The following is a 24,215-nucleotide window of genomic DNA, read 5'->3' as shown; positions in this document are numbered from 1 at the left end:
AAATTTTCACTTTTATCACTCCTTATCCCACCACATGGTCCACATAAAACTACGGAGTATATATCAATGTTTCTAAACACTTTTCTCTCAATAGTTTAATGTAATTTGGTATTTCATTCAATCAATTGTCTGATTTGTATTTCATAAATGATTTAATCTTATTTATTTATAGTAACACAACGCGTATTCTTTCAGGCATGGCCACATCCTCATTGGCGCCATGTAAATAGTACGCGAAAATGCAAGTTGCTCCAGTTATCAGCTCGGGAGTAAAACAAGTTAACCATCTATTTGCTCGGGAGTACAAAAATTAACCAGATACGATACGACCTTTACAAATAATACTAAGTCAAACACGAACTTGACAAGCTAACCCAACCCGAACCAACCCGAACTACGAACTTGCAAGTAGCTGTAAGTCTGTAACCCCTTATTACCTTGTAAGCGATAGAAAACCCCTCCAAAACCCTGTCCTCTCTCCTTCTTCCATTCTCCATAACCAGCATAGAAAAATGCAAGTAATTCTAACAACACCATCACCAACCAACACACCACCTTATCTTCACCCTTTCAATGACCCCATTTCACCATTTTCATCCCCAATTCAACCTCACAATCTTTCTCTAAACTACAAACCAAAACTGGGTTTGGGTTCGGGTCCGGGTCGGGTTGAAGCAGTTAGAGGGTCTGGGTCTGGTGGTGGTACTGGGTTATTCTCTGCAATTGGGCGTGCAATTGAAGAAGAAGAGTACAGAAAAGCTAGAGCTGAAGTTCAGAGAAAAGGGTTTGAAATTGAAGGTTATTCTGTTGAAGGTTTATCTGTTGGTGGTCATGAAACTTGTGTTATTGTTCCTGAATTCAAGGTTGCTTTTGATATTGGAAGGTGCCCTTTACGCGCTGTTCATCAGAATTTTGTATGCATTACTCATGCTCATCTTGATCATATTGTAAGCTTCTATTTTATCCCAATTTTATTTCATTTTATGTAAATTTATAATGCAGGTTATATACCCTTTTGAATTGAATTGGATTCATTAGCTGTGAAATTAGTGTTAGACTTGGCTTGTTTAGCTGATAATGATTCGAATAAGACGGGGTCGACTGCATGAACCAAGATGTTATCTGTGAATGACAGGCACTCATTTCTCCTTAAAACCATTGAAAATCCTGAAAAACCATTGGATTCATTGTCTTTTGCTTCTCTTGAGCTACTTTCATACGTGTATGGTTTTTTCGACCGGTAATGTGGTAAACTGCTCTATGATAAGACTTGTTAGTAAGTAATTCAGATAGAGCTTGTTGAAACTGTGGATTGATCATATTGTAAGCTTCTATTTTATCCCAATTTTATTTCATTTTATGGAACTTTATAATGCAGGTTATATGCCCTTTTGAGATTGAATTGGATTCATTAGCTGTTAAATATGGGTTAGACTTGGCTAATTATTGTGTTGTTTAGTTGATAATGATTCGAATAAAATGGGGTCGATTGCATGAACCAAGACTTCATCTGTGAATGACAGGCACTCATTTCTCCTTACAACCATTGAGAATCATGAAAAACCATTGATTCATTGTCTTTTGCTTCTCTTGTATGGTTTATTGTTTATTCGACCGGTAAAGTGGTAAACTCGTCTATGATAAGACTTGATAGTAAGTAATTCAGATAGAGCTTGTTTGTTGAAACTATGGATTGCTCATGGCTGTGTGAAATGCTTCAAAACCATTTATTTTGGTGACCTTTTCATTACTTGGATTGATTCCATTTCTTTAAATAACTTGAGAATTCAAGTGATATGGTGGTCTTTCATCTTCAACTTAGTCGACGTGTTATAGGGCTGATGGTTGTGGGCTTCCAGTTAACCCTTTGATATGGTGCATATGTATGCTTTTTGATTGAATATTAATGTCCCTATTCTTTTAATTCTTGTATTTAAGCTTTTATTCGTTGTGTTGCTTGTGGAGAAAATCGTTTGACTTGGTGTTTTGATCTTTGTAGAGTTGATGTTAGGTCTAGACCTTTAGTTTTTAATCTTGTCATTTACTGTCTACTGACTCGTCTTTAAGATAAATTGACTATGTTATCTCTGTTTCAATTATCCAAAAACATTAAAGTCATGCGATTATGTTGTACTGTTTTTTGGTCTAATTCTCCTACCAAGGTACTTTCAGTGACAGTTCCACCCTGGTACATACTATGTATTAAAGATGGAGACTAAATCTGAAAGAAACATAACTTTTATGGTAATTATTAGAATAGGAGACATTAAGATTGCAAGTTAATGAATTTGTGTCTTAAGTTGAGGTTAGTTTATGTTTTACTTACACTCTAACTCCTCTTTTCTTAATGAAATATTGTCTGGGTTTCAGGGCGGTTTACCAATGTATGTCGCAACTCGTGCTCTTTATAGCTTGAAACCACCAACCATCTTTGTGCCACCTAGCATTAAAGATGATGTAGAGAAGTTATTCGACATTCATAGATCCATGGGCCAAGTGGAGCTTAATTTCGATTTAGTAGCTCTTGATATTGGTATGTTGATTTAGTGAAAATTTGCTTCTGCATATCTTTCTTTATACCTGTCAGAATTTCCCTTCCCTTATAATCTATTGTACTTGTGGTGAAGGGGAAACATATGAATTACGGAACGACCTTGTTGTGCGACCATTCAAGACTTATCATGTTATACCCAGCCAGGTATGCTTTACTTGATCCATTGTGGTAGTCTCATTCTCAAGCAGACTTGTAACTTAATGTTGTGTAATGTCAATTGTTAAAGTGCTGGCCATTCTGTTGTCAGACATGCTAAAGCTTTATAATTTTAAATCTAGATTTTTTTATTTTTTATTTTTATTTTATTTTTTTATTATTATTATTTTTTTTGTATTTCCAGGGATATGTTATATATTCAATTAGAAAAAAGTTGAAGAAACAATACATTCATTTAAAAGGAAAGCAAATTGAGAAGCTTAAGAAGTCTGGTGTTGAGGTTAGTTTTGTCATGATTTTCCTCCTTCCCGTATTCAGATAGTAGTTTGACTCTTAATTTTCTTAGATCACAGACAGAATATTGTCTCCAGAGGTGGCATTCACTGGAGATACAACATCAGATTTTTTGCTTGAGCCACGTAATGCAGATGCACTGAGGGCAAAACTTCTTATTACTGAGGTAATTGCTGTCACCGTTTTCTTTTTGCAACCTATTAATTCTTTGGCTTACTCACTTCTTGGGCCATGTGTCTGTGGATTATGTGTCCTACTACGTATTATTGATCCTTAAAAAATAGAGGAGTTAACTAGAACTCTAGAAGCAATAGACTAATAGAGTTCATCACCTCTACAGTTTCACAAACCACTTGCCCTCTTAAAGCAATAAAACTCGTACTTGGCAGCACATCTATCTCTTTTTTTAGTATCCCATTCCAAATTCAATCCTTGTGTGTGTGTGTGTGTGTGTGTGTGTGTGTGTGTGCGCGTGGATAGATGGTCTGCAGCTCAGTACCATATGGTTCAAATCAGTTACTCAATTGTGTACCATGTACGATACTTCTGTCATTGATGCAATCATGAAATTGTTGTATATATGTACCTTTGATATATCATCTCTCTCATCAAGATTACTTTTACAGGCAACATTTCTAGATGATGGATTTAGCATTGAAGATGCACGCGAGCGTGGTCATACTCATTTGTTTGAGGTACAATGTGCATGCAAAACAATCTGCCAACTCTCTTTGACCTTCTAATAAATTTGAGGATACAGAACTGCAAAACTGAATTTTTTATGCAAATGTGTAGTAAAGCCCATTAACAAGACACTTTTTGGGGATGTGACAAGAAGCTGTCCAAATAAAAAAAAACCTCCAGACCCATTCATATCTACATGGCAGTAGAGGATAAAAAGGGTTGTGTTTTCCCATGAAAAAGCGTAAATTTGAAGCCCTTAGGACTTTGGGGTCGAATATGTTGCAGGAAACTTTTATTAGGACTCTGGAAATGAAGGGATCTTAATTATAAATGGTGATTTTCTAGCATCTATGTATGCTTGTTTTTTAAAGGATGTCGTACTCCAAATGATAACAGAATAAAGAATCACATGGAGGAGGGAATGTTAATACCATATACTAGTATGTCGTACTCCAAATGATAACAAAGTGGAGGGACTAATCATCTGTAGCATTCAGCTAATTCATTTTGAAATCCAAATTTCTGAAGTATGTTTTAACTGCAGCTTATTGAACATGCCCAATGGATACGAAACAAAACTGTTATGTTGACGCATTTCTCTTCCCGCTATCATCTTGAGGTAATCAACTTGCAAAGTTTGCTCTAAAATACACCGATTTTGTTGTTTGCATCCTAGCTTTGTAACTCCGTACGATCTGTCATACTGGAGGCATTAACACAGCTAAATTCTCATTCTTTTTTGTGTTTACTAATCTTTAAGAGCCTTTCCCCCCAAATTTCAGGATATTCGTCAAGCTGTATCGAAGTTGCAGGCCAAGGTATCAGCAAAAGTAGTCCCCCTTACAGAAGGCTTCAAGTCCATGTATTCATAAACTCGGGAATGGATTTATTTTTAGGGCTTTGTAATTATCCCCATTGTAACTATACTTTGATGTTTTAGAATTAACTAGGCAGACACTCCCCCTTTTTAGCTGAGTTCTTTATCTGACCCCATTTCAGTGGGTTTCTAAACTACTTTGTATTTTATAGCAGTGTTAGCTGTTTAATGTATATATTCTATAAATATAGTAAATGGGGAAAAATAGCACCATGAAATGTCCTTGTACAAAGCTTTTTATGCATTCAGAAGGGAAAAATATTCAGGTATGCGAACTAAAGAAGAAAAGCCCAAGTGTTGGGACCAACGTCACAATTCGCAAGGGCTAGCTACACAATTTGCTCTTATACTACAATTCTACAAATGCATACAGCTTTAACTACATTCAAGTAAAAGTAAAACAAAGTGAAGAAAAATAAACCAACTGAAATATACAGTTAACTAGTTTACAACATGCTAGTATCATTCTTAAGATACATCTCAATTTTCAAAATTTTCTAAACGATACAAGATTAACCCCTCCTGACATGAGGTTGTAATCCAAAACAAGAAAAATGTAACTTAAAAAGCATTGTCAAAATCTCAAGACACTTTGGTAAACAACAAAGATGTATTTGTTCCTCCAAAGCCAAAAGAGTTTGACATAGCTGCTGTAATATTCATTTGTTTTGATGCAGTCAATGGCATGAAGGCATCAGAAAATACAAGGTCTGGCTGGGATAGATTGAGAGTCAATGGCGCAATTCCCTGCAACAATGCAACCATCATCGAACATTCTGTAATTATTGCATCTAATACAAATATTCTAATGAGTATAAATGTTTCTTGTTTGGCTTTTCAGAGTAACTTGTAAGTGGAAATAGATATTTAGACGCCTTAGCCAGCAAATTATTGAACGTATGGTCTAATTTCAAATTCGTCATGCATCAAGAAAGATAGCTCTACATAGAATGTAATGAAGTATAAGTAAACTGCCTCAACAATAGATGTGCTCTTTTTTTTTCATCAATTTTTCTTTAGTTGTATTTAACAAATCTATGTATTATGTGTCATTTTATTAAATTCAACCATAAATACACAATGTCATGTGAATTTTTTTTTTTATCAAGAGTTAATAACGTAGAACAATAGCAACAAAAAGAAAGATAACACTTACATGATGAATAGCCAAGACACTGAATATAGCCTCCACAGCTCCAGCTGCCCCTAAAAGGTGTCCAATTGCACCCTGATATTGTGCATAGATTATAGCATAAATATATCATACAGAAAAGCAGACCATGTGTAATTTTTCAACTGAACATTAGCAGTGTCATCCACTTCAGAGTGCATGAAACATATCTCCAAATTTATCACAAAAGTCAAGAAATATTTTTCATCAGATCTCTCAAGTTTACCTTTGTTGAAGAAAATGCTAATGCACCAGACTTTGCATGCTCACCAAATGTTACTTTGAGTGCAGCGGCTTCTATGGCATCACCTGAGCATACATGCAAATTAGGTATGACAGGACCACAGACACTACTACTCCAAACAGCCAGAGAATTAATTCATTATGAACTGATCCAACAACTTACCTAAAGGTGTTGATGTAGCATGAGCATTCACATAATCCACTTGGTTAGAATGAAGACCTGACTGAAAATCCAAGATGAGCATGTAGTAAACTGTTATATGAAGTGTGAGTTTGATGACATTAAAATCTCAATAGGATTTTATAAATCTGTTGGCCCATGGTTTTAGAGATGAAAAATGAAGTAGGTCTTTGAGTCTAGATTGCCACATAGCTCGCAATTATTTTTGCATGACGGCAATAGCTTCAATTCATTGACATGAATCATTAAGGCACTAATTTATTGATGTTGTACCACTACTAAAATATTGCCCACTGCAGCTTTACACTGCGTTTCAAGTAGAAGAATAAATCCAACCCATGTTTGGTTCATGTGCACTGTGGATCAAGCCATCAATTGTTATCAAACAAAATAGCACTTTCAGATTACATGACATACATATATGGTGGGATTTCACAAGGCACATGACAGACACCATGACCTCCCTCTCTCAATCTGTATCTCTTATGCCATCAATTAGAAAAATGTAGAAAGGAAACCTTTACAGACAGTAACTTTACCTGTTTTAAAGCACTTGTCATAGCCAGGATGGCACCTCTTCCATCATTATGAGGTTGAGTTATATGATACGCATCACCTACAAGCTAAAAATGTCAAGAAACCTCATATAAAAAGATCCCAATTTCTGTAATGAACGTAGTTTGAGAAATAACCTGACATCCCATAGCCACAAAGCTCCGCATAAATTTTTGCACCGCGTTCCTTAGCGTGTTCAAGTTCCTTCAACACAAGGATATTCGCTTTAGATGGTAGTAGATAAAGGAATAGCAACATTCCGACTAGGTTTCTGAAAGGAACTGAGTAGTGCGGGAAATTTAAGTTTCAATTACATGTAAGCAACAGTACAGCTTAAAGTTATAGCATTAAAGATAACATGATATCAGAAATAAACCACAGTGAACAGCTAAGCAATCCAGAGACATAACAAAACTGATCAACTTACTTCCAAAACTACAACACCACAACCTTCACCAATTCTGCAGACAAACAAGTCAATCCAGTTAAGAAACAACATAGATACCAAAAGAATAAATACATCCTTGAAGTATTACACATTTATGCCAATTTTTATGCAATAACACCTCAAAGAAGCTGCAAGCATCATCTTACACAAAACCATCACGCTCAACATCAAAAGGTCGAGAGGCTTCACAAGGGGAAGAATTGTACTTTGTGGACAAAGCTTTCAACCTGCACGTTACAAGAATTTACTCACTATTTTTGTTGAACAATTTATATTACTTTAGCTGCACACATTATCTCAAGTGAATGAAAGGTAGATAAGAATGTCAGGGATGGAAGTAGACACATTATGGAGTTAGTAATACCTTTTAGGAAAGCACACCATTAGAAGCAGGAAATGAAAACAGTTCAGTTAAATTGGAAACATTTATACCCCCATATGACTTAAGCAGCAAAGGCTAACTAAACATAGCAATTGAAAGCAATAAAAGAAATAGCATTTAGCCTATAATTATAGAATTAATGTATAACCATCATATGACGTGTTCTAGATCAACAACGGCATCAACCCTAATAACAACTAGCTCAATGATTTGTTCCTTGATTAACTTTCAGAATTTAGCCTGACATCCTTTTTACAAATAAAATCTTTTTATCTTTGAGGAAGATAGGGAGGGGGCAACTTCTTCCTGAATTTAAGACTTTTTGAACCAACAATGCTTCTCATGTAAGAGTGATACCTGCAAAAACCTGCAATGGATAAGGCATCAATGCTGGCTTCTGTTCCTCCAGCCACCATAACATCTGCATCTCCAAATAGAATCATACGAGCAGCATCTCCAATGGAATGCGCCCCAGTTGCACAAGCTGTCACTGCAGCATGGTTTGGTCCCTAGATTCAAAAATAAGACTATGCATGCATACACGCTTTCAAAAAATTGATAAGCATTTTTTTGAGTGAACAAACATGTTGATACAGAAAAAATCATACAAGAGAATCATCACTTTAAATACAATAAGCTATCAGATTCAATATTCCAACACTGATCCCAACCGTTAATCACTATCACAGTCTGATTGTCAATCTTCATCACTCTCAATGGCTAAGGTGTACTTTAGAGGTGATGATTCTAGGTCCAGTGGGAATTACTAGTGGTGCTTTCATGGTTCAAGTACTGAAAGAGCTAGAATATTCCGATCTCCTTGCACATTTTTATACAGAGGTTTAAGGCTCCTCATAACATGCTTTTTTGACTAGGCAGTGATTAAAGGGAAGGTTCTTACCAATGATATTCTAATTTTTCAAAAAATGAATCTCACCTCAGAGATTAGGTGCAACCTTAGGAAGAGGAGGATCAAGTAAACCACCTCTTTCTTTCTCCCACGGGTTCTTTACTTCTCTTGCTTAAACTTTTCAATTCAATTGACCCACATATAGGAAAAGGCGAACTCTAACATAAAGGTGGTAATTTTTGACCCAATGTAACAAGTTAGGTAGAGAAATGCATATCGTACTGAAATCTAGTACTCAAGTATTAGGTAACTCTGCATAAGTGGATTAGTGAAGTGTATAAGGCCCTGGTAATATTTGAAGGTATGGCCTTGTTCACATTGAGCCTTCCAGTTATCAACTGTCTCATAATAACAGCCATATTTGACAAAAAATTTGCAAGCTTTAACCATAAACTTGTCCATGTATTGGATTAGAATGTGACAACAATATTGCTAGATTTTATCTTAGAGCTACTTACTCAAAAACTATCATCTATGATTTAATGATAAAACCTATGAATAAAAAAGTTAAAATGATGTGGTCAACTATTTTGAAATGAAAGGAGTATCTTGTTGGGGACACACATTAGAAACATGGATGTAGCAAGCAATGGCATTGCTTTTATAAAATCTAATGTTATTTCATTAGATCTGGATCCAGGTAAAATATATATGATTTAGATCTGTGAAATTCTACAAAACAAACCATTTCAAAAAGCTACACTCAAAGTCTCAAATCAATACTGTAACAACAATCATCATATACAATTCTGCATAAATGAAGCACAAAGTTGATTACACAAATTCATAGGCAGTTTTCTCAAGGTTCACCAGAGCCAAAGGAAAGTTCAGAAGATACAGAGAAAACATAGAGATCCAAAATAAAAAGGAATTTAAATGCAAGAATACCTGGAATCCATACTTCATGCTCACATGACCAGAAGCCATATTGATTAATATCCTAGGAACAAAGAATGGACTGAGACGCCGAAGACGCTGCAAAAGAGATACAAACTTTTAGTGTCAACCTCTGATTTCCCTTTTTCTTTCAGATAGTAGTTAATTTCCAGCTAAAACAAGAATAATATTCAAAACTTCCAGCATACTAGGGTATATATACTGATTTATTTAAGAAATAAGGAAATATATCACTTTGAAACAACACTCCAAAAAAATATCAAGCTGATTAGAGTAGATAGATATCAATTTGGTTCTAATATGCTGATCAACTTTTTGCCTTTGGCTCACTAGCTCTGGCAGGAAAATTGTATGCTTTTCTATAGATCACTAGGAATATTGTTGAGTTGATAAAAGAAAAAATTCTGCAAAGAACCAGGACAAATCTACCTTTTCACAAATCAGCTGCGCAGCATCAACAATATCACTCATGCTACCAATACCTCCACCAATGGATACTCCCTGTTGCCTTCTAGTTAGCAAACAATATATAGCCAAAATCTTGACAATGACTACAAACGCATTTATTTTGCCACCGGACGAGCAAAAGAATCCTTACAGTTCTTTCCTTCTCATCCTGCTTCGTTGGAACCCAATTTGCATCTTTAAGGGCTTCATCTGCAGCACATAATGCATATCCTATAAACCTCGAAATTGACCTATGCTCCTGGTCAAAAAAATAGCCAGACCATTGCTATGTCAATATATGTCCATCAATTGCTCAATAAGGGCAATACCAATACAGCACAAAGTTTTCAAACTTAAAAGTTTTGAGCACATTACAGACTCCACGGAAACTGCATCAGTAACAGACACGCACAAACAACTTAATTATTATATTAAAAAATTTAAATTGTAACTTCTGATCAAAATAGAATATGGCCATGTATATAAACAATATGTATATAGTAAAAGAGTTCAAACATAGTAGTTCCAGTTACATAACCGACTCAACCAACACTATGTAAAAATTCCAACTTTACCAGATATGGTTACTGGTCTATCAACAACTTTTTGCCAACTGATTTATAAGGACAGTACTAACAGAGTATAGAGAGTTCAAACAGAGCAATTCCAGGTTACATTAACAAATTCCTCACGGCATGAACGAGTACTATTCATAAGGACAATTTCGACTTTTGATCAAAACAAAACACAATTTGGCAGTAGTTTTCGAACTCTCAACTCATATGAAAGCTCACACACATTATGGATAAATTGATTAAACTCCCTTAAAACACCAGTTAAAAAGACCAAGCTAAGTAATTAACTTGATCATTAAATTTCCCTCTCTTCCTTAAAATTACATGTCAAAAGAGTACATTACAAGTTATAAATAACAAAGGAAATATTAAATTTATCAAACTAATTGATAAAAATCAAGATTAAAGTATCACAAAATATTAAATTCCAATGTAATTGAAAACTAAGAAGCAAAAATTCATAAGAATAAAAACCTTGAACCAAAAGAGATCGTTGAATTGGCCAGAATCAGTTCCAGAAGGAACAACAGCAGCAACTTTAGACGACAATTGATCAAAAACATGATTCTGCGTTTCAACATCGAAATTATCCAACCTAAGATCCTTAATAGTTAATGCTCGAATTCCACATTCACCTTCAATTAATCTCTTCCAAGTTGTTCCAACTCCACAACCAAGAGGCGTTACCATGCCCAACCCTAAACAACATTCCGCCATTGAAATGAATCAAATTGATAACAGCGAACATGAGGAGAGAGAAAGAGATGAGAATTGGTACCAGTTACGACGACGCGGCGGCGATGCGAGGAAGATGAAGATGAAGATGAAGTTGTTGTTGTTGTTGAAGAGGAGAGGAGACGGATAAGGTGGAAGCGAGAAGGTAGGATACGACGCCATTGATGAATCGCCATTGTTGGAGTGGAGGTCTGAAAAGGTGAGGTTTTACATTCACCTTAAACCCCTGCTTACTGCTCAAACCAGTAAAGCTGACGAAATGACGCATTTAACCTCATATAAACGTGCCTCGTTAATATATATACTCCGATTCAACTCCTGCGCTTCAGCTTCACATAAAAATTCAAAAAAAAAACAAAAAAACACTCCTACGCTTCAACTCCATTGAGGCGTACTCTCTAATCTGAATTCCTCCATTGAAGCAGCTTCTAACCTTCTCTCCTCCATTGAAACAGGTGATGTTAAGACTTTATTTTTTTTTTTTTATAATTATCATTGAATGTTGATTCTAAAAAAAAAAATTATCATCGAATATCAATTTCACAGTCTAGGGTTTAATTTCATACTATGGTTGATTTAATTGTCGATTTAGGGTTGTTTAAACGAGCAGTTTTGTTTCTAGAATGTTCTTTGTGCAATTTAAATAGATTATCTAAAGCGAGAATAATTTTATGCGTTTTTACCTGAATTTAATAATTTATTCAATTTGGTTGTTAATGTGTTGCAGGCTTATGCTTATAGTGCTTAATGTTTGGGTGAATTTAATAACTTCACAGTATTGAATGATAGTTTAGATTATTTTTTTCTAGTGAAGGATGACAATTGATTTACTAGAAAAATGATAATTGATCGTTTCTAAACATGAAAATAGTCGAATTCAATTGCATTTTTTAAATTTATTACTAGTAATTTTGAATTTTGGATTGTGTTATTGGATTCAAATATTAAACATGATGAATATGTTTCTTTTTGTGCTGATATGTAATCTTGTACAGAATTGTTAATTCTTCTATTCCTTTATTTTTATTGATAGGTTTACGATGTCAGAGACCATGGATGAGATCAAATTTATTGGAAATAATCATCCTGACGATGTCAAATGGCTGTGTTCACTATCCGAGTCGGAACTTGTAAGCTTGACCTTATGTTATGATCAATAGGCTAATATTCCGCTTATAGGATGTCATGAATTCATGTTTAATTAGGCCAAGTAATATAAATTCTTATATTGAATAGTTTGCACCAAGAGCTTTAATGGCAAGGCTGGCAACAACCGTCTTTCTTTGATTTTGTAGATAGGATCAAGCATGATTCTATAAACTGAGAGCATTTGTTACCGCTCATCAGCATAAGTGTTGCGGTTCATTACTTAGTCAGAAAACTAATATTTGGTTTATGTTTAGATAGTGATATAGTGGACATACAAATTTAATTGATGATAATTAGCAGATTCATGTTTCAAAAATTAAACAGATTAAACCAAATTTTCTAATTTTTTTACGTCCTATGCTGCAGTTTGTTTCTCTCTGTAATCTATAAGCATTGAGATACCCATGTCATAATTTTCAACACTAGTGCTTATTCCAAACTTTAAAAGCATACTATTCAATGTGGTGCCATTGGGGTGGAGGGGCTATTGTTATAGACATTTAGCTCGGCATATTCATTATAGATCTGCAACAATCTGTTGGGTTCAAATTTTAAGACTGATCTGACTATTGTAAGGCTATTGTTTATAATCTAGTTGTGGCTGGAAGCTGGATGATAACTTATGTTAATCATATATATATATATATATATATATATATATATATATATATATATTGCAAAACTTTGTTACTGACTTGATGGTAATACAACTTTGACAGGACATGCTTATCAGCCTAAAGAAGCTTGCCCTTCAACGAGCTCAAGCCGTTGGGCATGAAAGTCTAGCCCAGAAATTTGATCTGAAAATGCTCCGAGCACTTGGCAAGTTCCTACGTTATTTTATTTTATTTTTTACCTTTTTTTAAAAAAAAAATGGCATAAGCGTTTGGCATGTTGTTTGATGATGAGTGTTCTTTTTTTTTTTTTTTTTTTTTTGTCTTTTTCCTCCATTTATTTCTCCTAGCAATCTCATAATCAGTAAAATGTTCACCCATCTGAAACTTTGACTCTGTACCCATTATTTCTGTTATACTGCCTATCCTGAGTTTTAAATGAGGTATTTGGTCAAATTAAGAAATCGCATACCTATGTGGTTATGCACCTTTTGGGTGACAGCTAGGAGTAAGAAATTTGAATGATTTATATGCATTGTTGTGCCTTTTGTCTGCTATGCTTGTTTGAAACTCAAATGTGCCAAGTTTTATAATTACACAGCTTTCAATGGATGTATTGAACAAAGAAAACTGGAGTCTGCAGATTGGCACAACTGATTTATCTCCTCATCTGCATGCTTTTGCAGGATTTGTATTGATGCAACACATCAAAGGAGAAGTAAATGAATTGCAATTGACAGGATTAACTGGGTTGGCCGATTTGGTTAATGGATGTAATCTATTGAAATTAGATTTGGAGAATAGAGTAGAGACGGGAGAGCAAGCAAACACAGGAGAACAATCAGACACTGGAATTCAAGCAAATGCAAAGACTGGAAGTCAAGCAAAGGCAAGGTATGTTTACCCACTCTTGGGTGCAGGAGGTTGAAGAGCTTACCACTATTCAACCCCTTGTCCTCACTTTTTTCTATCACAATAATAAGGAAATAGTAATGGAGGGTGAGGAATCATAATATTGCCCTTGGAACTGGATTACTAATATTGGCCAGTTTGTCAACTGGATGTTATTAACCTTCACGGGTAGAAACTAGTGCTTGCCTCCTTATCATACATATGCTTTTAATTTATACTATTTGGAGAAAGGTTGTACGTTTATATATCATTCCCAATCCACTCTCCCCAAAAGCCAGGGTAAGGTTTTTTTTTTTTTTTTTAAAAAAAAAAAAAAAAAATCACAGAATTCTCATTATTTGTTCTTTCTAGAGAATGGAGAATGCATTTTGATTTTTTCTTTCTTTTGTTGTTTTACATATCCGATAAACAAGGTAACTAAGACTGCAAAGCAAAAATGAATTCCAGGGTAGCCGTGTAGACATAAAGTAACATCTAATCAGAGTGAACTCTTACGCCATTCAGTTTTTGGCATGTAGTGTAACCTCATGGTGTTGGTGTATGGCTTTCAACAGTGTTGTCTGCTTTTCTCTATTTAGTAATACGAATTTTTACTATTGTCCTTATTTGTCGACGCATTCTATCATTTGCATAACTGGCTTTTTTGCAGATCAGGTAAGGTGGGACCTAAGTTAAAAAGAAAGAAACTGACATGAGAACTTTGTAGACCAAGACTAACACAGAGTTAGAAGAGGCTTTTGGTAATTTTCTATTGCTGGATGATTTGATCTGTGAACTTGTACATTTAGCTTTGCTACTTGCTATAATCATTTCTTCACATATTTTCATGCTTAAGTAGTTGCTAACATAGATGTATATTTAATTGTTAAGACTTAGGGTACCTTTTACTTCTTGCAACCTGCATTTTCCTGGTGTGCCTTATGTGAATGGTAGGCTCTGGCTGTGGGAAGGGTAGCTGCTGTCTTTTGTTAAAATTTGTTTATCGGTAATATTTCCATGTGGTTTGGAGACCAATAATGTCTTGCTATGTGAAATGTGGTTAGCTCCGGCTGTCGGAGGATCATTGTATTAATAATTTTAGAATATTTTTTGTTGGTAATTTTTCCTTGGGGCCTGTTCACATCCTTGTGAAGTTTTGAGTTTTAGGATACTTTATTATTTATCTTGTATGTGGATTATGATGTTACATGTTTCTCCCTCATGGTCAATGGCTCAATGTCATGCCAGTCCTCATGTCTCTGGCAAAACTAGAATGGAATGGATAGCAAAATTTACAAAAGATTCACTTTTCATTCTATATAAGGGATCATTTTTTTTTATTCTGCCATCGTTGTTGTTATGCTTACCTTGCCAATCATGATGTCAGTGGTTTTATAATGAGAGAGTGAGAGCCTGATGAAGTATTTAAGAATTGTTCACTGTTGGTGTTTGGTTTCTATACTCTAGGTCCAAATCACAATAAGGCCCTTGAAGTTGCAGTAGTAGTTGCCGTTAGGGTAGTGGGGAACTGAGTTTCATTAATTAATACACTTGATGTGCTATTTCTACGTGGAATAAAATATTGAAGGATTCTAGAAGGATGATCAAGGTCCTGATTGTCCTGTTATATTTTCAGTCACAAGGTTGTTATTGGTGAGGGATGATCATCTTGGGATTAATGTTTCATTGCTAATAGGATATCTTCTTCTAGCTTGTTAGCTCCTGAAAAATCTCTTCTTTTTTTTAAAGTAGGAAAGACAAGGCTGTCTGTCGAATCAGGTATTAAGTTTGTGGACTTGTTGCCTAAAAGGATTATGTTTGTGTGTGTGTGCATACACTCTTTGAGAACAATATTGTATGAAATGTTTGGAGCATTGTAGCATATAAAAAGTGGGGATGTTGATTTTTCTAATATAAGTAAATGGAGCATAAGATTCTTGTTGAAAGGCTTGTTGGCGTTCCATAAAGATTAAAGTACCGAGTAATTATTAGAAATTGATGTATTTGCTTTAGTTTCACCTTTTGTTTGTTCCTAGATTGGTTATTTAGAATGTTTGCTACTAGTATTAAGATAAGCAAAAATATGTAGTAACATGACTTCTTTTTAGAGCATTTTTAGTGCATGATTTATGTTCTACATTTCCTACGTAATTTACACTTAAACTTTTCGTTCTGCAGGTGGACACAAAAGCTGCACGCTTGCAACCTATCTATTGCGGGTCTGCGGTAGCCGTTAGGAGGCTGTATCAGATCAAGGGCTTTGTAGGTTAAGTTGCAACTCATGCACTGTACAATCTGTTGTACCTATTAAAGTCCAATTGATTTTAAAATTTGCTCATTTGACTTAAATGAGCAAAGTTTGTACGTACTATGAGTTGGTGATATAAAAATATAGCTTTGGTCATATCTATTTAAATGAGTAAAAATAACTTCTTTTTTTTTTGTTAAGTGAAAAACTTTATGTTGAAATTTGAAATTAATATTGTTGTTGGAATGATATAAAAGCTTTTGTCTATCTATGGTGGTATGTAGAAATTGAGAAAAACGAAAGGAAGAGTTTTATGAGTTAGTGATATAAGTTTTATAGCAAGAAATTTAAAGTTTTATAAACAAACATATATATACATATATAAATTTTATATATATAAAAAGTGTTTGGTAAACCATTATTAGCTGATAGGTGTTTAACTATGTAAAATGACCAATAAGGTCATTGACATATTTTGTTATTACTCTCCGTCCCATAATTACAGGCAAATAACTCTAAAAAGTACGGTTTTTAAGGAGGATGGAAAAAGTAGAGGAATATTGTATGGAAAAGCTAAAAAGTGAAGAATGTTGATAGAAAGTAGAGAATATTGTATGGAAAAGTTAAAAAGTAGGTAATGATTTTTTAGGTATGTGTGTATTTTGTATGAAAAAAGTGAAAAAGTAAGTAATGATTTTTTAGGTATGTGTGTAATTTGTATGGAAAAAGTGAAAAAGTAAGTAATAATTTGGTGTTATTTTTAGTAATAGGAGGAACATTTTGGGACATCCAAAATAGTATATTTGCCTGTAATTATGGGACGGAGGGAGTAATAATTAGTACTCCGTAATTATTTTTAGAATGTACTAATAAGAACTTCCAAAAATTATTATCCCACTAACAATATTAATTTACCAAAAACAAGGTTTATAAATAATTGAAGGAAAAAAAGAAAAAGATAAAAACTACAGTACCTTGACCAGTAGACTACCCATTACCCACTTCTTCATCTTCCCTAAGTTATTTCACTACCATCTTTATCTCCTTTTGTTGTATTTAAAAAAAAAAAAAAAAAAAAAAAAAAAAAAAAAAAAAAAAAAAAGTGAATTCACCCTCATCCTCATCCTCATCCTTCATTCCCATCTTCTTATCAAAAACAATTGAATGAGAAAATTGGCATCTATTTTTCAGATCTAATTTACCTACTCAACAGCTCAACTATGAAGGTAAAAAATTTATTTGTCCTTCAACTCCAAAATTATTCTCAATTTCGGACCAAGGTTTAAAACTCTCAAATTAAGACATGCATACCTATTTTTAAGTAAAAATTTGATGAAGATGAAGAAGTTCTCCATGTCGAATATCAACTGTCTTTTTTTTTTTTTCTTGTAAATAATGGATTCTTGTTATTGATTAAATGATACTTAGTACTTGTTATTGTAATCTTTTTACCCCTTTTCATTGTTTTAGTGATAAGGTTTCTGCTTAATTTTCTATTAATTAAATTTTGTTAATTAATTTTTGGAGAAAAGGGTGAGTTGTTGTGAATTGTGATATATGGGCATTTGTGTAATTATGCAAGGTAATCAAATCAGCTATTTTGAATACGCTGGGGTTTGGAACGTTTCCAAAATTAGCTGATTCATACCAATAAGCTAATGTGATTCGCTGCTTACCAAACACCTCAATTAGATGATTGGTTTGGTCAAACCCTCTAATTGTGTTGAATAAGCTCTTTTTGGCTCAAAACGCTGATAACCAAACACAACCTTTATGTTCTTTGGCTAGAGGTAATCAAAGTTAGACCGGGTCGGCCCGATTTTGGACAGAATGTTTTGCCTCCCAAATCGGGTCGGACTTGGCCCGTAAATTTAATTTTTTGGGCTAGTTTAGGAATGCGTTTTTATGCATTTTAGTTGATTTTTTTTACTCGACCCAAAAGCCTGCACGACCACCGAACCATTTTGGGCGGGTTTGGGTTCAAAAACTTCGGCCCAAAACCCGACCCAACCAAAAAAGTGAGCTGATTTATAATCTTGGCCCGACCCGCCCAATGATCACCTCTATATTTGTCAAACATAAACATGATTTTTTTTGTCAAATATAATGTTCTTTTTCAAATACGTTCAACCACCCGAGTAACCATGAAAAATAACATATTCTTTTTGTAAAAACTTTATATTTGTCAAACATAAATATGTTCTTTTGTCAAATACATGTATGTTTTTTTTTTTTTTTGATACATGTTCTTTTTAAAACACTAGCATGTTCTTTTTTTCCTCATGTTCTTTAATATATCTTTAAAATATGTCTACTGTTTTCAGGTAAAGACCTCCAGTGAGGATCTTTCCAAAAGGAAGACTACAAAAACATCAAACCGAATCTATAAAAATAACCCCAGCAAATGATCACGCAATCAAACATTCAATTAACACCCTCCTAATTCCTAACCAACAATACAAATTCACAACAACAAAAACAGAGACTCTAGTTTAAATTTTAATTGAAGAAAGTGTAAATCATTGATTTAGGGTTTTTGCTAAATTAGGTTGATAATATGAGAAAGAGGGAGAGAGAAAACCCATGTTTGATTTGTGGGCATTACCACAAGTATGAAGAAGGTGAAGTTTGTGGGATTTGCGGGCATCGAATGCCGGAAACTTCTGATAAAAGTTCTGTTCAATCGGGTGCTTTTCCTTCTGAGATCTTGCCTGATTTTCTCTTTCTGGGTAGTTATGATAACGCTTCTAGGTCTGAACTTCTTAAGGCTCAAGGAATTTCCAGAATTCTCAATGTAAGTTTTGATTTTTTGGATACCATTTTGATTAAATTTCCCTTTTTTCATTGATTCTTGTGTTTAATTGTATTTGTTTGCTTCTTGATTTGATGGGTTAATTTGAATTTAGGGTATTCTTGGTAAATAATTAATTTTGGTTTTTGGGTGTATGATTTAAGTGTTGTTTTATAATGCTCTTGAAATTCAATGCTAGAGAGTAGACTGTACTCCAATTAGAGGATTGGGGTTTGTATGTAGCACTTTGTAGGGCTCAGTGTTGAGGATGTAATCAATAGTGAAGGTGAAGTTTGACAAATGTTCATTTTTTTTTGGTAGTTTGGGATAGAATGAATCATGATGGACTATGTTATTAAGAGGGACAAAATTTGGATGAAGATATAGACCAAGATTTGGGGACATGTATGGAAATTATTTATCCGTATAGTCGTCTTATTTTACTTCTTTGACCTAAATAATGCAATCTGTGAATTTTTTAGGCATGTTATGTTACCAAAGTAATCCTATTTCACGATTTACATGATATACCGTTCAATTGCTGTTAGGTTCTCATGTCCCAAAGGCTTCATCTTTTTGTTTCAAGGATACATATGAATATGAATTCCTAAGGATGTTATGAGACTTATTGACAATGTTAATAGGGGTTGGCTGAATTAGTTGTGATCCAAGGGTACCTTGAAGGCGCTAATATTATTTGTGACGGGAAGGTGGTAATTATCCTAGAGGGGGGGAGGGGTAAATTGGTTGATGAATTCAAATGCAGTACACAAATTACAATGATTATGCAACTAATGAAGATGGACATTTATCTATGGAGGCAAATCAATTGGCTACCCTTGTACTAAGGACTTGTGTGGTTTAGAAATTTTATGATAGTTGACCCTCGGGCTAATATTTTTGTGCCCAAGTAAAGATTTGCTCTTTGGCTGTCTGATAATTTAATCAATAATGGAATTAATGAAACTAATAGCAAGGACAATTGAAATTGGTGGCAATATGTAGTTCTCAAATGGATCCTCTACGTTTTCCTAGATCTTATATAGCTATATTTACTGTTGAATTACCTTTTTTTTTTTTTTTTTTTTTGAGGGACACTGTTAAATTACTTAAGCTAATGTAAACAGAGTGATTAAATAAAGGCTCTTTGATGATTGGCTTGAGTTACTAATCTGTGTGGAAGTTTATGCTCAAAACTCAAGTGATGCTTAGGTGCTGAACTTCAGCCCAATACCCAAAGGCTTCAGAAACACCTGCCCTGTGAAGGAAAATATTTGGGCAACTGTCTTTCAATTAATAAGCTGTTACTTCTAAGTGCAAAATTAAATATTTTGCAGGCCATAGAAGTTCGTAGTTTTTTCTTAATTATTTTTACAGTGTAGAAAAAATGCTAATGTTCAAATAATTAGTCAAACTTTAAATCTAACATAGAGTAACTTTTTAGCATAACTTAGTACTTAGCCAATCTAATTCAGATTTTATTTTTATTTTGGTTGTGTATCTTTTTTGATCCAAAGGTGTTGTTGATAACCAGGACTTACATCTCACTCAGAATCTGATGTGACTCTTTTTCTACATAGTATTTGTTTGATTCTGATCTTAATTTCAAAGTTGTTGTATTTGTTTATGGGTTTTCTGCTTTGTGGATGTAGACCGTCCCTTCTTGCCAGAACCTCTACAGAAATTCGTTTATGTACCATTCCCTTCAAGATGACAAAAGCTTACAGTTTGATGATGCTATCCAATTTTTAGGTGAGTATACATCGCATCGGCTATATGTTGTTCCTTTAGTATTTATATGGTCTATTCTGTTTTATACATGCTTTAATATGACATGAAGTGTTCATGGCCATTTTTGCTGTTTGCCTTTGTTTTATATTGAGATGTTGTTCTATAATATAAACCAAAAACATGTCAGAGAACTGCATGGTTCAGGGTAAGTTACTCGAACCGCAAATGCAAATTAGGTCATGATATTACTCTTTTGATGTTCATTGTGTATTGATGTTCAACCTTAAGAGAGTAAATGGTGGTCACACTGATGGAAAGTTAAATAGTTCAGGTTTAATCTATACTACCTCCATTTCCATTTGATATTTTTGCACAAATAATTAGAAAATATGAGTGTGTGGGTGGACGGGTGTAATTAAGGTGGTTAAAATTAGAACTGGAGTGTAGAAAAGTGGATGGTGTAAGAAAAAGGTGGATAAAATAGGTGAGTGGAAAGGTGTAAACATTGTGGGTAAGAGGGGGGTAAGGGGGTTTGCCAATAATGAAATAAAATGACAGTGTTAAGAACTTTTAGAAGTTGACCATAAAATGAAATTTGGAAATAGTTAAGATCATTTAGACAAGGAGGTTATTTTAAAAAGTGTTCTTAACCATGTTCATGTGCCATGTGAGCGCTCTTATTTTAGGAGTCTTTCATTTCATGTGTTAAACAATATGAATTGTTCGCACTGATGGAAAGTTATTTTTTAAGCAATTTCCATGTTTTCTTAGGGACTTTAAATAGTGAAAGTGATTACATGTTACTGGTGGCTGAAGTTTGTTTGGCTTCTACCCTAAATTATGTATCTTCTCAGGGTGTTATTGTGTCACAAGTGTTGCTTATTGACTTGTTTCTTTTCTTATTGCAATTCTAGTAATTTTCTCCTGACATGTCCATTCGGCCTTCTCCCAACACCTTCTTCCTTTTGCTGTAGTAGATACTCCTTAGTTGATTTAGAAGAAGAGACACTAATTCTTAGTAGTTGTTTCTTCTTAGGTTTGATTTGGAGCATATCTTTTGAATGATGAGTTTAGATGGCCTTTTACACCTGCTGATTATGAAGCATGATATACTATGTTGCTCACATCTGAATGTCTCTTTTTAATTTCCAGTTTGTTTTTCTTCTTCTTCTTCTTTAAATAGTGTATGTATACTCTTGTTGAATTGCATGTTATAAAAGCTAATTATTCTGTTTGTCTGGCAGAACAATGTGAAAGGGAGAAGGGTCGTGTTCTTGTACATTGCATGACGGGAAAGAGTAGGTGGGTTCTCAGAATTAACAATATCGAACTATGATTGTATTAACCATGTTGGCCTATGCCAGCCACACTGCACTAGAAATTGTCTATAAGAACATTTGATGAATAAGGATGATAAGATTTATGCAAATTGTGGTAATTTGCAATAAAGTTTCTGGTCTCAGTTCAGTCTTTCAGTTCCTCTGTACCTGGAGCTGATATCCAAATAAAATTTTAGAGGCTGTTGAGGTGTCAATCCTCAATTCTATGCTAATCAGTTAACTTTGTAGCATGCCAGTGGCTTCTATTTGTATTCTAGGCTGATTCACCATAACTGAAAAATCATGGACGTTCTCACCCCTATTGTTTCCGAATGAACGCAACCCCTTTATTTCCCCACTTCATTACACGTGCTATGCACATATTTGCGTCCCTAATTTTTGGTTCAGATACTAGATTGTGAAGCTTCTCATATTGCAGGTCACCCGCTGTAGTTATTGCTTACTTGATGAAATGCAAAGGCTGGAGGCTTGCACAGAGTTACCAATGGGTGAAAGAGCGGAGGTCATCTGTTGAGCTTACTGAAGGTTAGTGCGTATCTGGTGCATTGTTTTGCTATTTTCTATTGTCAGTATTATACTTTTGAACTTGAAAAGTGTATTAGCTACTTATTTATTTATTAGTTCATTTTAGCTCCCAGTGGCCTCCCAGTCTCCCACACTATGACTATACGAAATAATCACTTTTGGTTCATGTAGCCGACCCACTTATGGGATTAAGGCTTTGATTTGATTGATTTTGCCCTCCCACACTTCAATTTAATTTTATAATACGCTGCACTGGACCGCTGAAAGTAAGTTCTATATAAATGTGGAATAAAGAATTCATTGCCTATGAGTTTTTATTCTGCAACTCAGTATTCGTTTTTAATCCGAAACCCATCTAACATCTACACTCATTTTTTAAATTTTAATTTTCTTTTCCTTTTTTCGAGACAATTGTAATTATGAGGCAGTCTGGTTTTGTGTACATTGCATATGTATGCATGGTAGTTTAATGCTTTGTGGAGATGATTTCATAATATGGTTGACCTGCCATAATAATTTGGTTAAGGTGATGATAATTTGTTGTAGATTCAGGTTGGGTTGGGTCTGGTCTATTGGGTGGGTTTCTGATCACCTTACTTATTGGGTCGGGTTGGGTCTAAATCAGGTCATATAATTTCGGTTACTATTCAGGTGTGGGTCAGTGCTTGGTCTATAGGAGATAAGTTGGTCAGTACATCATGCAGTGTTACAATACTGACATGTTTTCTTAATTGTTTATTTAGCTATTTCCCAGCAATTGCAAGAATACGAGCATAGGGTATTTGGGTCTAATGAGAATACAGTTCCTGCCGAGTCTTTCAGCTTTGGGTTTGCAAAGAATGATGCAGTTCCTGTACCAGCTTTTAACACAGGAACTGGTTCCTCTATCTTTGACCGTCCTTTAGAAGTTCCTACTCAACAATTTGCCTTTGGAGCTGGTCAGGGTATGAATCAAGCCAATTCCAGCGTCAGTGATGTTTCGATGGGTGGTCCTTGATGCCAAAGCTAGGTTTACATCTCTAGAACTTTTTTTTTTTTTTTTTTGTGATACATAAGCTTCATTCAGACATCAAATACATTTTGATGTTTTCTTACATTTGCTACCCTTTTTTTGTTGGCGTTGTTTGATGTTGAAACCTCCTGGTGTAAAGCTTGTGATTGGTTCACTGAAGCCTATTACTATATAGATATTACCAATGTCCGAAAAGGTTATTTTCATTCCTTTAACATTTTGGTGCTTGTATATTTAACATCTTTATGATAGAACATCCAATTAGTACAAGTATTATTATTCAAAAATAGGTGCTGATCTCCCATTCTACGGGACTAGAGGAGATGAACATAAGCTCACTCAACAAAAACAATTGAGGGGGTTTTTTTTTTTTATTCAAATTTTTTTTGCCCCAAAGACGCTGCATAATTGTTCCGACTTTACTAGCTAATAATATTCTGCCTTGCCCCTTTACCTGAATGTGAATTAGCACACTTTGTATCGCTGATATGAGAGACACTCTTCTGTTTACCCAAACTTATAGTGGTCAATGTACAACATCATGATATAAAAAAGTTCACCTAAACCACAGATAGACTATAGCAGACACCAAGTCTTCTAGTGATCCAACACCGACATCGGTAGCTCTTTTTGAGCTTGATGGTGTACAAATATCATCCGTCAATGCACTTGTTTTCATGTGTGAAAGTATGAAGCTCCTATTTAGACAACCTGCGTCTTTGGGAATTAAAAACTATATACTTGCTAGACAACACACTGCAACTTCATTATCTGAGATCTGAATACCGTGAAGGATTCATTTTTA

At 34.5% G+C, this 24,215-nt stretch overlaps 4 protein-coding genes across 4 annotated transcripts; 3 read left to right on the top strand and 1 right to left on the bottom strand.

Moving 5' to 3' along the window:
• Positions 1 to 423: 423 nt before the first annotated feature.
• On the top strand, positions 424 to 4,793 carry LOC145621609 (tRNase Z TRZ2, chloroplastic-like). Its single transcript, XM_081676335.1, has 8 exons — positions 424 to 947; positions 2,371 to 2,533; positions 2,628 to 2,698; positions 2,895 to 2,990; positions 3,057 to 3,170; positions 3,631 to 3,699; positions 4,233 to 4,307; positions 4,471 to 4,793. Exons 1-8 carry the CDS (start codon positions 513 to 515, stop codon positions 4,558 to 4,560), a joined length of 1,113 nt encoding a protein of 370 aa, XP_081532461.1. The 5' UTR covers positions 424 to 512; the 3' UTR covers positions 4,561 to 4,793.
• LOC145621608 (3-oxoacyl-[acyl-carrier-protein] synthase, mitochondrial-like) lies at positions 4,789 to 11,446 on the bottom strand. The gene is made up of 14 exons (XM_081676334.1): positions 11,153 to 11,446; positions 10,849 to 11,072; positions 9,951 to 10,058; positions 9,782 to 9,853; positions 9,344 to 9,430; positions 7,903 to 8,054; positions 7,310 to 7,390; positions 7,143 to 7,176; positions 6,853 to 6,919; positions 6,700 to 6,776; positions 6,143 to 6,203; positions 5,963 to 6,045; positions 5,722 to 5,793; positions 4,789 to 5,312 (listed from the first exon to the last, which is right to left on the bottom strand). Exons 1-14 carry the CDS (start codon positions 11,283 to 11,285, stop codon positions 5,148 to 5,150), a joined length of 1,416 nt encoding a protein of 471 aa, XP_081532460.1. The 5' UTR covers positions 11,286 to 11,446; the 3' UTR covers positions 4,789 to 5,147.
• Positions 11,439 to 16,239, top strand: LOC145621610 (uncharacterized). Its single transcript, XM_081676337.1, has 6 exons — positions 11,439 to 11,564; positions 12,143 to 12,239; positions 12,978 to 13,080; positions 13,559 to 13,766; positions 14,434 to 14,524; positions 15,942 to 16,239. Exons 2-5 carry the CDS (start codon positions 12,150 to 12,152, stop codon positions 14,477 to 14,479), a joined length of 447 nt encoding a protein of 148 aa, XP_081532463.1. The 5' UTR covers positions 11,439 to 11,564; positions 12,143 to 12,149; the 3' UTR covers positions 14,480 to 14,524; positions 15,942 to 16,239.
• Positions 16,240 to 17,133: 894 nt separating this feature from the next.
• On the top strand, positions 17,134 to 23,727 carry LOC145620296 (protein-tyrosine-phosphatase IBR5-like). The gene is made up of 6 exons (XM_081674939.1): positions 17,134 to 17,237; positions 18,336 to 18,805; positions 20,455 to 20,554; positions 21,778 to 21,835; positions 22,292 to 22,398; positions 23,142 to 23,727. The coding sequence occupies exons 2-6, from the start codon at positions 18,569 to 18,571 to the stop codon at positions 23,393 to 23,395; spliced, it is 756 nt and encodes a 251-aa protein (XP_081531065.1). The 5' UTR covers positions 17,134 to 17,237; positions 18,336 to 18,568; the 3' UTR covers positions 23,396 to 23,727.
• Positions 23,728 to 24,215: the final 488 nt, after the last annotated feature.

This window comes from Chenopodium album, chromosome 27, assembly GCF_948465745.1.
Source record: "Chenopodium album chromosome 27, dcCheAlbu1.1, whole genome shotgun sequence".
In the NCBI taxonomy this organism is placed as follows: domain Eukaryota; kingdom Viridiplantae; phylum Streptophyta; class Magnoliopsida; order Caryophyllales; family Amaranthaceae; genus Chenopodium; species Chenopodium album.
This window is presented reverse-complemented; position numbering and strand designations above follow the sequence as displayed.

Bases quoted from the DNA above. Each gene is read 5' to 3' on its own strand.
- LOC145621609 (XM_081676335.1), top strand. From the start codon at position 513: ATGCAAGTAATTCTAACAACACCATCACCAACCAACACACCACCTTAT. The intron at 948-2,370 runs GTAAGCTTCTAT...TCTGGGTTTCAG, and splicing joins ATGCTCATCTTGATCATATT to GGCGGTTTACCAATGTATGT. The intron at 3,700-4,232 runs GTACAATGTGCA...TTTTAACTGCAG, and splicing joins GTCATACTCATTTGTTTGAG to CTTATTGAACATGCCCAATG.
- LOC145621608 (XM_081676334.1), bottom strand. From the start codon at position 11,285: ATGGCGATTCATCAATGGCGTCGTATCCTACCTTCTCGCTTCCACCTT. The intron at 9,431-9,781 runs GTAGATTTGTCC...TCTCTTTTGCAG, and splicing joins CGCAGCTGATTTGTGAAAAG to CGTCTTCGGCGTCTCAGTCC. The intron at 7,391-7,902 runs GTATCACTCTTA...TGTAACGTGCAG, and splicing joins TCCATTGCAGGTTTTTGCAG to GTTGAAAGCTTTGTCCACAA.
- LOC145621610 (XM_081676337.1), top strand. From the start codon at position 12,150: ATGTCAGAGACCATGGATGAGATCAAATTTATTGGAAATAATCATCCT. The intron at 12,240-12,977 runs GTAAGCTTGACC...CAACTTTGACAG, and splicing joins CACTATCCGAGTCGGAACTT to GACATGCTTATCAGCCTAAA. The intron at 13,081-13,558 runs GCAAGTTCCTAC...ATGCTTTTGCAG, and splicing joins GAAAATGCTCCGAGCACTTG to GATTTGTATTGATGCAACAC.
- LOC145620296 (XM_081674939.1), top strand. From the start codon at position 18,569: ATGAGAAAGAGGGAGAGAGAAAACCCATGTTTGATTTGTGGGCATTAC. The intron at 18,806-20,454 runs GTAAGTTTTGAT...TTGTGGATGTAG, and splicing joins GAATTTCCAGAATTCTCAAT to ACCGTCCCTTCTTGCCAGAA. The intron at 22,399-23,141 runs GTTAGTGCGTAT...TTGTTTATTTAG, and splicing joins ATCTGTTGAGCTTACTGAAG to CTATTTCCCAGCAATTGCAA.